General features: G+C 38.8%; 1 protein-coding gene across 1 annotated transcript in view; it reads right to left on the bottom strand.

Annotated features, from left to right (window-relative positions):
- LOC132632534 (callose synthase 10) overlaps positions 1-12,454 on the bottom strand; it is a 66,376-nt gene that overhangs the window by 22,443 nt on the left and 31,479 nt on the right. Inside the window, exons 28-35 of the mRNA XM_060348507.1 lie at positions 11,591-11,688; positions 11,408-11,498; positions 11,112-11,272; positions 10,911-11,020; positions 5,793-5,924; positions 5,629-5,697; positions 5,373-5,547; positions 396-513 (exon numbers count right to left, since the gene is read on the bottom strand). Coding sequence (XP_060204490.1) covers positions 396-513; positions 5,373-5,547; positions 5,629-5,697; positions 5,793-5,924; positions 10,911-11,020; positions 11,112-11,272; positions 11,408-11,498; positions 11,591-11,688 — 954 coding nt within the window. The remainder of the gene's footprint in view (positions 1-395; positions 514-5,372; positions 5,548-5,628; positions 5,698-5,792; positions 5,925-10,910; positions 11,021-11,111; positions 11,273-11,407; positions 11,499-11,590; positions 11,689-12,454) is intronic.

The following is a 12,454-nucleotide window of genomic DNA, read 5'->3' as shown; positions in this document are numbered from 1 at the left end:
CATAAATGACTATTAGTATGAGATATAATTCGCCTGGCGGGTGGTGTGTGCCAATCACGTCTAGGGGTATTTTGGGGACGTGACAACAAAGGCAAGGGAAAGTCGAAGTTAATTGATTTAGATTTTCCTGTTCACCATCCTGTGACTCGATCCTTCTCTAAGAATCTTAGATAACACTGTCTGATACCATATAAAAGTTATTAGAGCATTCCAACCCAAAACCTTAAGGCAAAAGCAAAGAGTAGCAAAAACAATGGAGCAGCCTACAGATCAGATGGGACAAATATAACTGAAAGGTAATGAACTTAGTTGAAGTTCAGACATCTACCATACCATACATACCAAAATTCATTCACAAAAGCTTAAATTAAGAGTTACTCAACAATAGATCATACCTGATCTTTCCCATGTGCATCAGCTTTGACAAGCTTTGAATAAAATTCCTTTGAAACTTTCCCATCATCCCCTGCAATCTCCTCAACATGTATGAAAGCAACACGAAGTGCTTCATTCCTTGCATAAAACATATGATGCATAAATTAAGGCATCCTCAAATTATAAAAGTGGACATGAACTTTCAAGATTTGCACCACCCAATGAACAACTGTTCATTACATACTTGGGATAAAGCAAAAAAGAGGCAAAGAGACAATGAATTAGAATCATTTTTCAGTTTGCTGAGTGCTTGACTATCATGCAAATGATTGCAATTTAGGGAGTTTACTTAGTAAATCAAGCAAAGAAAGACTTCAGTATTCAGGACAAGAAAACTGGGGAATAAAAAACAGAAGACTCAAACTTGAGTGGGACTCTTTAACATTTCTGATATTTTATATCCTCATTCCTGGAAGAGTTCATCAATCAAAGCAAACTAATATGTACAACCTTTAGTAAAAAAAAATGCTCTCAGGCACTTCTCCCAAGGTAGAATTCCAAAGGCCCCTTGGGGCCTGAGGGACCCTTGCCGGTGGCTCTCTACCATCGGAATCTTCCACCATGGGTGACAAAATGTTCTTTATTTCTGGTTATAAATCTTTTGAGCTTAAAAATATAGGAGACAGACAGTTCAGATGGTATTCGTTGATCGAAAGGGGCAGGAGATACACAAGCAAAGTTACAATGGACGCCTACAATCTCAGATGGGTGTGCAAAGCCCTCAAACAAGCATCAAAAGGGCCGGGGAAGCTATACAGAAAGTGGGGAAGGAAACAACAACAAAGCCTATACAGGGTCTATCAAAACTACAATGTTCATGGCAGATTTGTGAGAGTAGAAGTTTGGCATGGTTCGTTCAAAGCGGCAGTGATCATCCCAGAGTTGAGCTCCAACAGTGGCTGGTCTGATATTGCGGAGAAAATTCTTCGATTTCTCGGTAACAACATTCCGGCTCGATTTCCACCACCGGCCCCAATGACTAAATCCTATAAAGCTGCTGCTAACATTGAAAGCTGGCCAGAGTTAAACCAGAAACTAGGTAACACTCTCAAATCATCCATAAATGGTTTCAAATCAAGTGGGGAATCACTGCTGGATTCAAAGTCATCCCCAAGGACCACAATCGATTCCTCTTTGAACTTCCTTCCAGACATGAAGCAGCGAGAGTAAAGGCGAGGGACTGGTTCTGGAATGGCAGGCACCTCTCCCTTGACTGGTGGTCGCCGTGTATCAGTTCTATCCAACAAGAAAGGTCGGAAAATACCGGGGTTAAAGTTTTTGGGATTCCATTGAATGCTTGGTCACTGGATACGTTTCAACAAATTGGGAATCAATGTGGAGGCTTCATCGGTGTTGACGAAGATACAAAGGAAAGAACCCATTTTTTCTGGGCTCGTATCTGCATCAAGAATACCGGCAAGCAGATTCCGGCGAGTTTGAGTATTGATTTGCAAGGTTGGAAATTTGAATTATCGATTCTCCTGGAGATCCGGTCTCCTCCATTATCCACTGGGTCTTTGAATGGGTCAGAAAATACTGTACGACAGAAGGAGTCAGAGTCCTCTTTACACACTATCGCACGTGAAGGAAATTTGAAATTGGCATGTGAGGAGCACGTGAGGGGCACAGGGGCTGTTAAAACAAATAACAAATTAAGGGTTTTACCTCTTAATGGGAAGTCCCAAAACAGGGGAACTAAAATCAGCAGCAACAAAGGAAAAGCCCACAAAGGGAAAGCCACAAGAGATCTGAACAACGGCTTTTATTCCAAGGGCCCAACCAGAAGCAGACATAAACGAAATTACAGAGCAACGCAAATATGGAGAGCCACTGCCTCCAAAATTGATCCTTGCATTCTCAGACCTCCCTCTTCTTCTCAGGCAGCGGTCTCTTTTGATCCCTTCGAATTGGAAATTCAAGCATCCAAACTTAGAGATTGGGATCCTTCCGATGGAGCAATTTCACAATTAGAGGCAGACGATGAAGCAGACATGTACAGTATGCCCGTCACACCATTCATTCAAATTCTCCTCGTGAGGAGTCAGATTCGGGTATCACTGCTCACTCTTTCAACAGTTTCTTACCACTTCCTTGGCATTGGGATGGTGAGCAGTTGCCAATTGTTGATACACCTGTGGTGGTGGAAACTTCTAAATGGTCGAAATTGACAATGATGAAAGCTTGCAAGGCTTTGGGGGTGAATGTAATAGGTTTCAAACATGAAATTTTTGACATTATTCTTAGAATGGAGGAAAGGAGAAAACTACAAATGCAAGAGCAAAAGTTGAAAATGGGGATTCTAGGAAAGGGAAGAACAAAGCAGATGCTGAACTAAAAAAATTGGCTTGGGGACTTCAAGAATCAAGAGGGCAGTGGAAAGAAGGAAAGGGGCAGGTCTCACAAGGTTCTTTCTAGATGAAAGTCAAAACAATCATCTGGAATGTGCAGGGGCTTAACAATAAAAATAAGAGAAGCACCTTGAAATCTCAAATGGTGGGCAGACATCATCTGTTTACAGGAAACCAAAATAGATGAATGGAATACTACTTTAATCAGACAAATTTGGGGAAATAGGAGGATAGCTTGGGCTGAACTTAAGGCAATTGGTACCAAAGGAGGAATCCTGATAATGTGGGACAAAAGATTATGGAATTGTGTTGACTCTGAAGCTAGTATCTTTTCCCTTTCTTGTAGATTTGACAGTCTTACTGAAGATTTTAAATGGGTTCTTTCAGGGGTTTATGGGCCTCACACAAACCCAGAGAGAAATGAACTTTGGATTGAACTAGCAGCTATTAGGGGTCTGTGGTCTGATTTGTGGGTAATTGGAGGTGTATGTAGGTTTGAGGAGGAAAGAATGAATTGCACCAGAAGATCAAGAGCTATGTTGGGCTTCTCTGACACCATTCAAGACTTAGCATTGATTGATCCTCCTCTCCAAGGAGCTCAATTCAACTGGTCAAGAGGGGAGGAACCTATACAAGCCTCAAGAATTGACAGGTTTTTAATCTCACCCGAGTGGAGTGAAATGTTCAGTGCTATTAAACAGTTTCCATTGCCAAGAGTGTTCTCTGACCACAAGCCTATTGTCTTGGAAAGTGGGGACTGGGATGCTTCACCCTCTTATTTCAAATTTGAGAACATGTGGCTTCAATCAGGTGGATTCCTAGACATGGTAAGAGATTGGTGGAATTCGTACATTGCTTTGGGCACTCCTGACTATGTCCTGATCCAGAAGCTTAGACATCTAAAGAGGGACACCACTAAATGGAACAAAGAGGTTTTTGGTAAGATTGATTCTCAAAGACACAAAGCCCTCATGGAATTGGGAAAGCTAGACCAAATTGCTGAATAAAGACCTCATACTACAGAGGAGAATTTGAAGTCAGTTAATCTGAAAATTGAGATTCAACAGATTGCCATGGCTGAAGAGATCTCATGGAGGCAAAAATCCAGATGTTTATGGCTGAGAGAAGGAGATAAGAATACTAAGTTCTTCCAAAGAATGGCCAACTCACATAGAAGGGGTAACTGCATTGACAGATTGAAGATAGGGGATGTTTTAATTGAAGACAAGGGGCTGATAAAGGCGGGTATTCTTGATTATTATCAGAAGCTGTACCAGGAGAATGAATCCAGTGTTGTCAAAGGCGCGCTTAAAGCGTGCTTAAGCCCTGAAGCGAGGCTCAAAACACGTTAAGCGCTTCGCCTCGCTTTATGTGCACTTCAGTGTCATCATCAAGACTCTAAGACATATCTTTCCTTGCCAGTGAGCCTCTCTTGAAGAGATGACCCTATATAATCGTTATTTCACTTTATCGTTATGTTTCTACAATTTGTTTGTCCATATATTTGTTATTCACGCTTATTGTAATTAATCTTGGGCTAAACACGATTACTTTGGGGCAGCACCAAGCAAGGGTTCTACACTATGAAAGAAAGTTACAAGTTTGGGTGTGCCCAGAATGGCATCCTTGAAGATTTTCCCTGAAAACATATTTGGAGGACAAGACAACCTCTTAGGGTCTCCTGTTTTACCAGGACAGCCCTTCATAAGGCTTGCCTTACTCAAGACAATCTCAAGAAAAGGGGCATCATTCTCATCAATAGATGTTTTTTCTGCAAACAAGACAATGAGAGTGTCAATCATCTTTTTTTGCATTGCCCCTTAACAGCTAACATATGGCATTTCTTCTTCTCTTTGTTTGGCCTCCAATGGGTGATGCCCTTTTCCATCAAAGATGCTTATGTTAGCTGGATATGATGGAGAGTTGACAAGACCATCAAAAGGATCTGGAGGATGATCCCAGCAGCAATCTTTTGGAGTATTTGGAAAGAGAGAAACTGCAGATGTTTTGATGGAATATCAACCTCCATAAGTTTCATTAAGGCTAGATGTTTAGTTACTCTTTTCAGTTGGCACTTTTTCTCCCCTATAAACAGTGTGGATAATTTTTTGGATTTTGTTAGCTCCCTAACTCTAGCACAGTAGGGTCTTAGGGGATATCTTTTTGGATCTTTTGACTGGTTTACAGATTTTTGCTCAGCTAGCTTCATGTTAATTCTTGTTTGAAGCAGCTCTATGCTTAGTTGTAACCTCTGCATCTTCTTGATGCCATTCTAATACATTTTAATTACTTCACCAAAAAAAGACTCAAACTTGACATCATAGCAAGGTATTGGGTGCTCCCTTGCAATATGCCAAAAGAAAATTATCTAGAGTCCACAACAATTACAACACCTCATCGACCTTGTCAACTGCTCATGAAAGACCAAAATCCGGGTATATACCAATACCTATTACGGGTAAAAAAAAATGGAGATCAAAAGAAATAGTTGAAGATATTTTGCAATATTATATAAGAACAAAAAAAACCTAACTGATAAAAATATCATCTGAAATGGTGCATCAGAAGAAACAAAATATTAATGCAGACCTTCGCAATAAAAGACCAATATCAGTAGCCTCTGGAGCCTTTCGCTGTTTTTGCTGCCCATAAATTTGGCATGAAACCACATAAGTAAACTTCAAATCAGCTTGAGCCCGTGCTTCTCGTGATAATTCAAACCCTTGACTCGTGAGAGAGTTTGTCTGAGAATGACCATCCACTCCTTGCAAAAGATAAGGAAAAACTACATCAGTAAATTCAGGCTTTCCATTTGACATAACAACAAATAAAAAATATTACCAACCTCCTGGCGCTCTCCTTTCCAAGTAACTTTGTAGCATTAATGCCCTTCTGTAATACATCATACCACGAACTGTATACAAAACCACATAAAAACAATAACTAGCATTATCAGAAGATACTACACCACCAAATATAGAAACATAATTATCATGAGACCAATCAAACCTGTCCTAGCTAGAGTTTGGCCCCGGTAAGACGCCCAAAACCGAAGCTCCAAGGCATCACTGGAGCCTTCCTGAATGTCATTATCACCACTATCACCTCGACCAATCCGCTCCAAAAAATTCTCCCACTCATCTATAATATGGGTCATACACAGTGACAAAGATTAAGACCATACAGCAGTAAGGAAAGACAAAATACATAAGGCAGAGCGATTGATCATAGAGGCATTATCTTATCAAACGAGGTGAACAAGATAAAAAATTATAATACTCCCGTAAACAAGCATTATACCAAGAAGTAGAGAACTTCACAAAAATATAATTCACTACAAAGACACACAATCACCTATACAAGCAGGAACCTCGTGTGTGCACAAAAAATTAAATAAAATCAGGAGGTTATTAAGAAAATATACAAAGTCATTTTCCACCCAATCAAAAGCTCTGCAATTCCTTTGTTTAAGTCAATTTCAATTTAATCAAAATGTAGAGAATCTCTACACCAAAATATGGTTCTCTATAACACTCACCCAATCACCTATACAAGTAAGAACCTCGTGGGTGCACCAAAAACAAACTAAAAACAAGAGAGTACTCCTCAAGTTTAAAATAGCATTCTCCACACCTTCAAATGCTCTATATTGAACTCTTTCCAAATAACCCACATAAGGTTAGAGAGGCAACATTCCATGCTCTTGGGCTTCTCTTCGCGTCTATCCCTTTACTATACTTGGAGCCAACTCAAAACCATCCGTTGCTGATAAGCTAGCTTCTCTAAGCCACAATCAAGAGAACAATTGTATATATTATACTTTTGCTGACCTCCCAAGACAATTAAAAGGCTTGTCAAACACTGATAGATGGCAATTACCTTCATTCAGAGTCAAGAAGAAGAGTCCAAGTATGCTCAACTATGAACCACCTTGAATCTACAGCTTACTATCACTTATTGACGAATCTTTTGTGTATTTGATAGAAAGGTTGCTCAGCCATAGTATGAACTCGCATCTTGTAGCAAAAGGTCAAGCTTAACCCCCTTTTTCAACTCTTCTTCTTAGTGTCAATAAAATCGTGACTTTGTTTGATCAGGAAAAAAGAGTCTTTATCAAAAACATGCAAAAAAACCACCTCCTCTCTCACCAACAGTTTCTGGTAGTAAGCTTTACTTAAGAACATCTTGTCTCTCCTTAAACCCATCAGCATGAATCTGGTAAAATGTGTAACATGCTCTGCTTGTAAAGTAGTTCCTTTTTAATATGGAAACCTCCCTATCACCCAATCCTAAAAGTTCCTACGAAATCTTAGATCTCAAAGAACAATCTTCTTATACCTTGCAGATTTGTTGCATTGCCATTTTCTTGATCAAGTAAATGTATTTCATTAATAAACATGGCCAAACTGGTCATGTACAAAGGGTATACCAAGAGGTAAAGACTCTACAGACTTCCCCCAATCATCTATACAAACAGGAACTTTCTGTTCACTTTTTTTTTTTTTTTTGGTTTCTCACCCAGTGTCTGGTACCCACATCGGGGACTGACTAAATCTTGATTCGCGCCGGAAAGTCCCACATTAGGGAGTAAAGCGCTGCCTAACAAAGGCGATTCCATACCCAGGGACTCGAATCCGAGACTTCTAGTTAAGGATGGAGAAGTACTTACCACTCCACCACAACCGTTGTTGGTAGGAACTTTTTATTCACACCAAAAGAAAACAAGAGAACGGAGACTACTCCTCAATTGAGAGAAACTTGACTCAACACCTTCAAAAGCTCTCTTACTTCTCTCTCCAAACTACCCACATTAAAGCAAGTGGAACCACGTTCCAAGCCCTTCATCTTCTCTTCCTTCTCCCGCTCTTCCAACTGAACATCAAATCTTTCACCGTTTTTGGCGTTGTCTAAACAGTGCCAAACCACCTGAATATATCCCAACATAGCCTCACAGTTAGCCCGCAATGTAAGAGAAGGTGATCCACGTCCTCGCCTGCCTCCTTGCACATGTAACACCGACATAGACAATCTTCCGTTTTCTAAGATTTTCCGCTATCAAAATCATCCCTACTGAAGAAGCACACCTTCCTCAACACCTTTGGAATCCATATTACATTACATGGAAATTCATCTATTCCTTAACCACGAGTTTCTCATAAAAACACTTTACAAAGAACGTTCCATTATTTCCCAAAACCCACCTCCAAACATCGGAATCATCAACCGGATTATCTTGCCTATGTAGAAAGGCTAGCGATCTCTGGAACTCCACTACTTCCCAATCTAGAAATTCCCTTCTATATCTCAAATCCCATAAAGTTTCGCCACCTTGTGTCCCCCTAATTTGCTGAATTGACAAGTCTCTTTGGCAAGAAATTCTTCTTTCAATAAAAAGTACCCACACTTACTATGTCCCAAAAAACATACTCTCCTGCTGTCTCCGACCTTGAATGCAAATTGATAGCTCTAATTCTCCAACCCTCTTCTGTAACTCAATATTTTTAAACTAATAGTGATTCATTCATAAAAAAAAAAAAAAAAAAAAAAAAATTAACATTCTCAAAAAATTTATCAACTATCAATGATAATCTATCACCCCCTCCACAAAGCTTGTACCTCCATCCCAAACCTCGAAAGCCACTTGCCCAATAAAGGTTTGCTAAAGACCTTCAAATCTTTGCCAAGACCTCCCCGTTTTCTAGAAGTGATAGTCTCCCACCGCAGCACCTTGCTCCATCTGCTGCATCCCATAGGAAATTTCTCTGAGTCCTTTCCAAACCGAAGTTGGGAGCATGAAACAAAGACATAGTAAGTGAGGATGCTAGAGAAAGTACTCTTGGTGAGCACTTCCTTCCTGCCCTTTGGACAAATATTTTTTCCACTACCCTGCTAGCCTCTTCTCAACAGTCTGAAAAATCGAATTCCACACCATATGATCCTTGTTCAACGCACCTAATGGTACTCCAAGATATTTAGTCGGAAGAGCCCCAACCCTGCAATTCAATACTTAAGCGAGCAATTAAATATCATTCACCTCCCCAACATGAATAATCTCACTTCCTCAAATTAATTTTCAGGCAAGAAACCGCCTGAAACCAAGTGAGAACTTGGCCTAAGTAATCTAGTTTGGTCTCATCTGCATCACAAAAAAAAAGGTATCATCCGCGAACAAGTGAGACACCAACACTGTCATCTCTATCGGGCACGAAACTCAACATAAACATTATGAGAAGTATGCAACGTCCATCAATGGACCCAAAAACTAATCCCATCACCCATCCGAAAAGTTATCTGGCCACTGAAATTTCTCCCTAACTTTCATGATGTTTCTCCACAAACCGAACACGAGCAGGGAGTGTGACATCACTCATCCTTCATTCCCCAACTTTTGTGTCATACTTTTCCACTATCAGCCCTTCCACAATGATTGCTCCATCACCCTGAATCTCCTTAACCATTTTCAAGTAGAGTTTTGTTCAAGATCATGAGTCTCTCACTTCAAGGCTTCCTTGTTTTTCCATAACAGCCTCATATTTCAATGACATTGTTAATATATTGTCTAATGATGTTTTATGCTGAGAACTTGGTCTAATATCATTACCGATTGAATTAGGAAACAAATTGTCATTTTTTATATAAGGAATTAGTATCATGAATGTCCAATATACAGTAATAATGACTAGCGTCATTTTATTATATGTTGGATGTTGAGTTAGTAACTTTATATTCACAAATACTAAATCCATATATGGACGGTAATTTTTTTAATTCAATAAATAGTGTGCTTCACTTCAAGCCCCATAAGACCCTTTTGTTTTTCACTTCCCATTCTAAAAAAAAATAACTACTGGAGGACAGTTTTAAAGTGATCACAATTTTAAATTATAAAGCATTACATTTTTAAGATTTAAGTACTTAATAATTGGGTGGCTGCTTCGAGGCAATCCTCTTGGTTGTCTCTGACCCCTACCTCCTTTATCACTGAGCAGTCATTTAGGAGCCTTAACTGGTGATCCGGACAGTTTTCGTCTATACGATGAAGATTATCCCCCATCATATCTCACTAGCCGACTTTAACCCCTATTATTTTGAGGTCAAATCTAGTATTCAAAGTTTTCCTCGAATCGGTACTCTTGCAGCCTGCATTTATGCATTTTGACTCGAATTGGTACTCCTTTATCTCGATCACGCGCACCCTAGAAGTGAACTAGAATCTAAACAAATATATATTTTTTACAAATAACACAATATAGACTATAACAACCAAAATTTAAACGCTTACATGAAAATGACCAGTAATTAATTGCAAGACGAAGTGAAGGCCACCCAATTGAAGGAAATACCCGAATTCAAATCTTGTGGAACAATAAAATAAGAGAGTTTGTCGTTATAAAGCACAGGATTCAACGATAGCAATAATAAACAAATACAAATAGAAAAGGAAAGGAAACAGAGGAAATACAAAAACATAGAAGAGAAAGTCATACAAAGTTATTTACAGATCACTGGCCTTCTTTTGTATTTCCTTAATGTATATTACTTAGTTAAATTTCAGTTAATTAAGACGAATTTCCTCAAAAACCTCCGCAGACAGTATTCTTATAACTGATACATTAAGCATTTGGTTCAAACTTAACATTCTTCTCTTCCGTTTTACAGAAAGAACTAAGAAGTAATCAAACATGAAATTAACCTGACCACTTGTGTAGAGCCTGTGTCACACGGACTCGTAATGGGTCCATACTGGATACGGGTACAAGTACACAGATGAGGCACGTGTAGATTTTTTGCAAACTCTTAGTGCATTATAAAGAATATGCACAAAGTAACCACACCCAGGTCATACCCATCCGACACAAGTACGTCAATGAGATGAAGGATCCATGTGACATATCAAGCAACCACACAATTAATCTAAATTATTGATTTAAACAAGCGCGATTAGTTAAATGGTTAATCAAAATTGAAGAGTAGGAAAAACATTTCTCTGAACTTCTCTAATGTAAACAGAAGAACACGAAGTGAAGAAAATTAAAGCCAAGATGTAGCAGATCTACCAAGAAGAAAGTCTCAACAGCTATGTACAAGATGGGATAAGTATAGTAACAGACCAAATGAAAAAGATACCTGGATATATTTTCTGAAGATAGAAAAGGGTAGATATGCCATCTTCATTTTCGACTCGCAGATCAGAAGAACTATATAGCACTGTCTCACTATAGTATGGGGTGAAGACACTGTTCCCAATATAACCATATTAAGAAATATCCAGATTTTGTTCTTATGTCAAATATTCAACTAAAAAACAAGGTGACAGCATCAAAATACCAGAATGGCATCATCTCACTAACTGGCTTTGCTGGTGGCATGTCCATAAACAAAGAATTTGTAAAGAACTCCAGTCTTCTTCTTGCTTCGAGATTCTTAGGAATATTAGCAGCCGATTCCTTCACAGTAAGAAGTAAATGCAGCCTTTTCACCTGCTCTTTCTGTAAGAAGCACAAGATATTTAACAGCTTAGTGTATCAACAAAGGAGACTAACGGCAAAAAAAATGTTAAGAAAGATTCTGTACAATAGCATGACAGATCAGCAACAAATTCAATAGAAGTACTAGGCTCATACAATTTCAGGATCTCTAGGCCACTCCACCCTAGAAAAGAGTCGGCCCTCATTCCTTGCCCTTGCTAATATATTCCAAGTATCAAGCTGCTCCCTGCCCAGATTAAGAACATATTTAACTCTCAAAACGTCCCAAACAAAAAACCAGTTGAAGTTTGAGAACAATAATCATACAATTTGATTCACCTTAAATCGGATGACAGCAGATCATGGGTAACAACCTCATACAGATCATACATAGCTTTGGCAGCACCCTTTGAAAGTTCAGGAGTTTCATTGCGAATCTGCAATGGCACAAGAATTTGGAAAAACAACAGCAGACATGAGTGATATGAACCATAAAAGCACACGATGTATTAAAAATAACTAAATAAGAACTGAGACTAATAACGTTTCCTAAGGGTGAACGCATATAATTAACTAAAAACACTGTCAGAGACATAAAAGATGATATAGCAAGAATCAAAAAATAGCAAATAAATTGTAATCAGAGTAACAACACAGAGCAGGTGTTAAACATAGATTATCTGTGTGATGCAGTCAGTGAAACACTACGAACAATCTTTACGGGAGGCCTATTTCTAGGAAGCCTGCTAGATTTGCCGCCGTAAGATTTTGTTGATTTCAACATCCCGGACATTTAAACTGCAGGCTCATTTTATCTTACTCTCATTCATGATCTAGACATGGGATTACATTAAATACCACAACCCCTGATATATGCTCCCTCTGACCTAATTTGGTAGCCCACTTTTGGTTCAGCACAATAACAAAGAGAGTGAGTACAAAATATGAGTTGTTTATTCTTGGCTGAGATACATTTGAAACCACATTTTAACTAATGTTGTAAAAATGCCACTGGTGAGACTAAGTGCCCATTTGGCCATAAGAATTATTCACTTTTTCCCGGAAAATTTGAAATTTGGAAAATACCTAAGACCTTGTTTTCACTTTTTCCACTTTCAGTACATTCAAAGAACCAAATATTATTTGCAAAAAAACTATAACCAAGCACAACACCAATTTCAAAAATTCGAAATAAAGTGAAAA

The sequence above is a fragment of the Lycium barbarum genome, chromosome 3, assembly GCF_019175385.1.
Source record: "Lycium barbarum isolate Lr01 chromosome 3, ASM1917538v2, whole genome shotgun sequence".
NCBI classification, from domain to species: Eukaryota; Viridiplantae; Streptophyta; class Magnoliopsida; order Solanales; family Solanaceae; genus Lycium; species Lycium barbarum.
The sequence above is the reverse complement of the archived record's forward strand: the minus strand, read 5'-3'. Positions and strand labels throughout refer to the sequence as shown.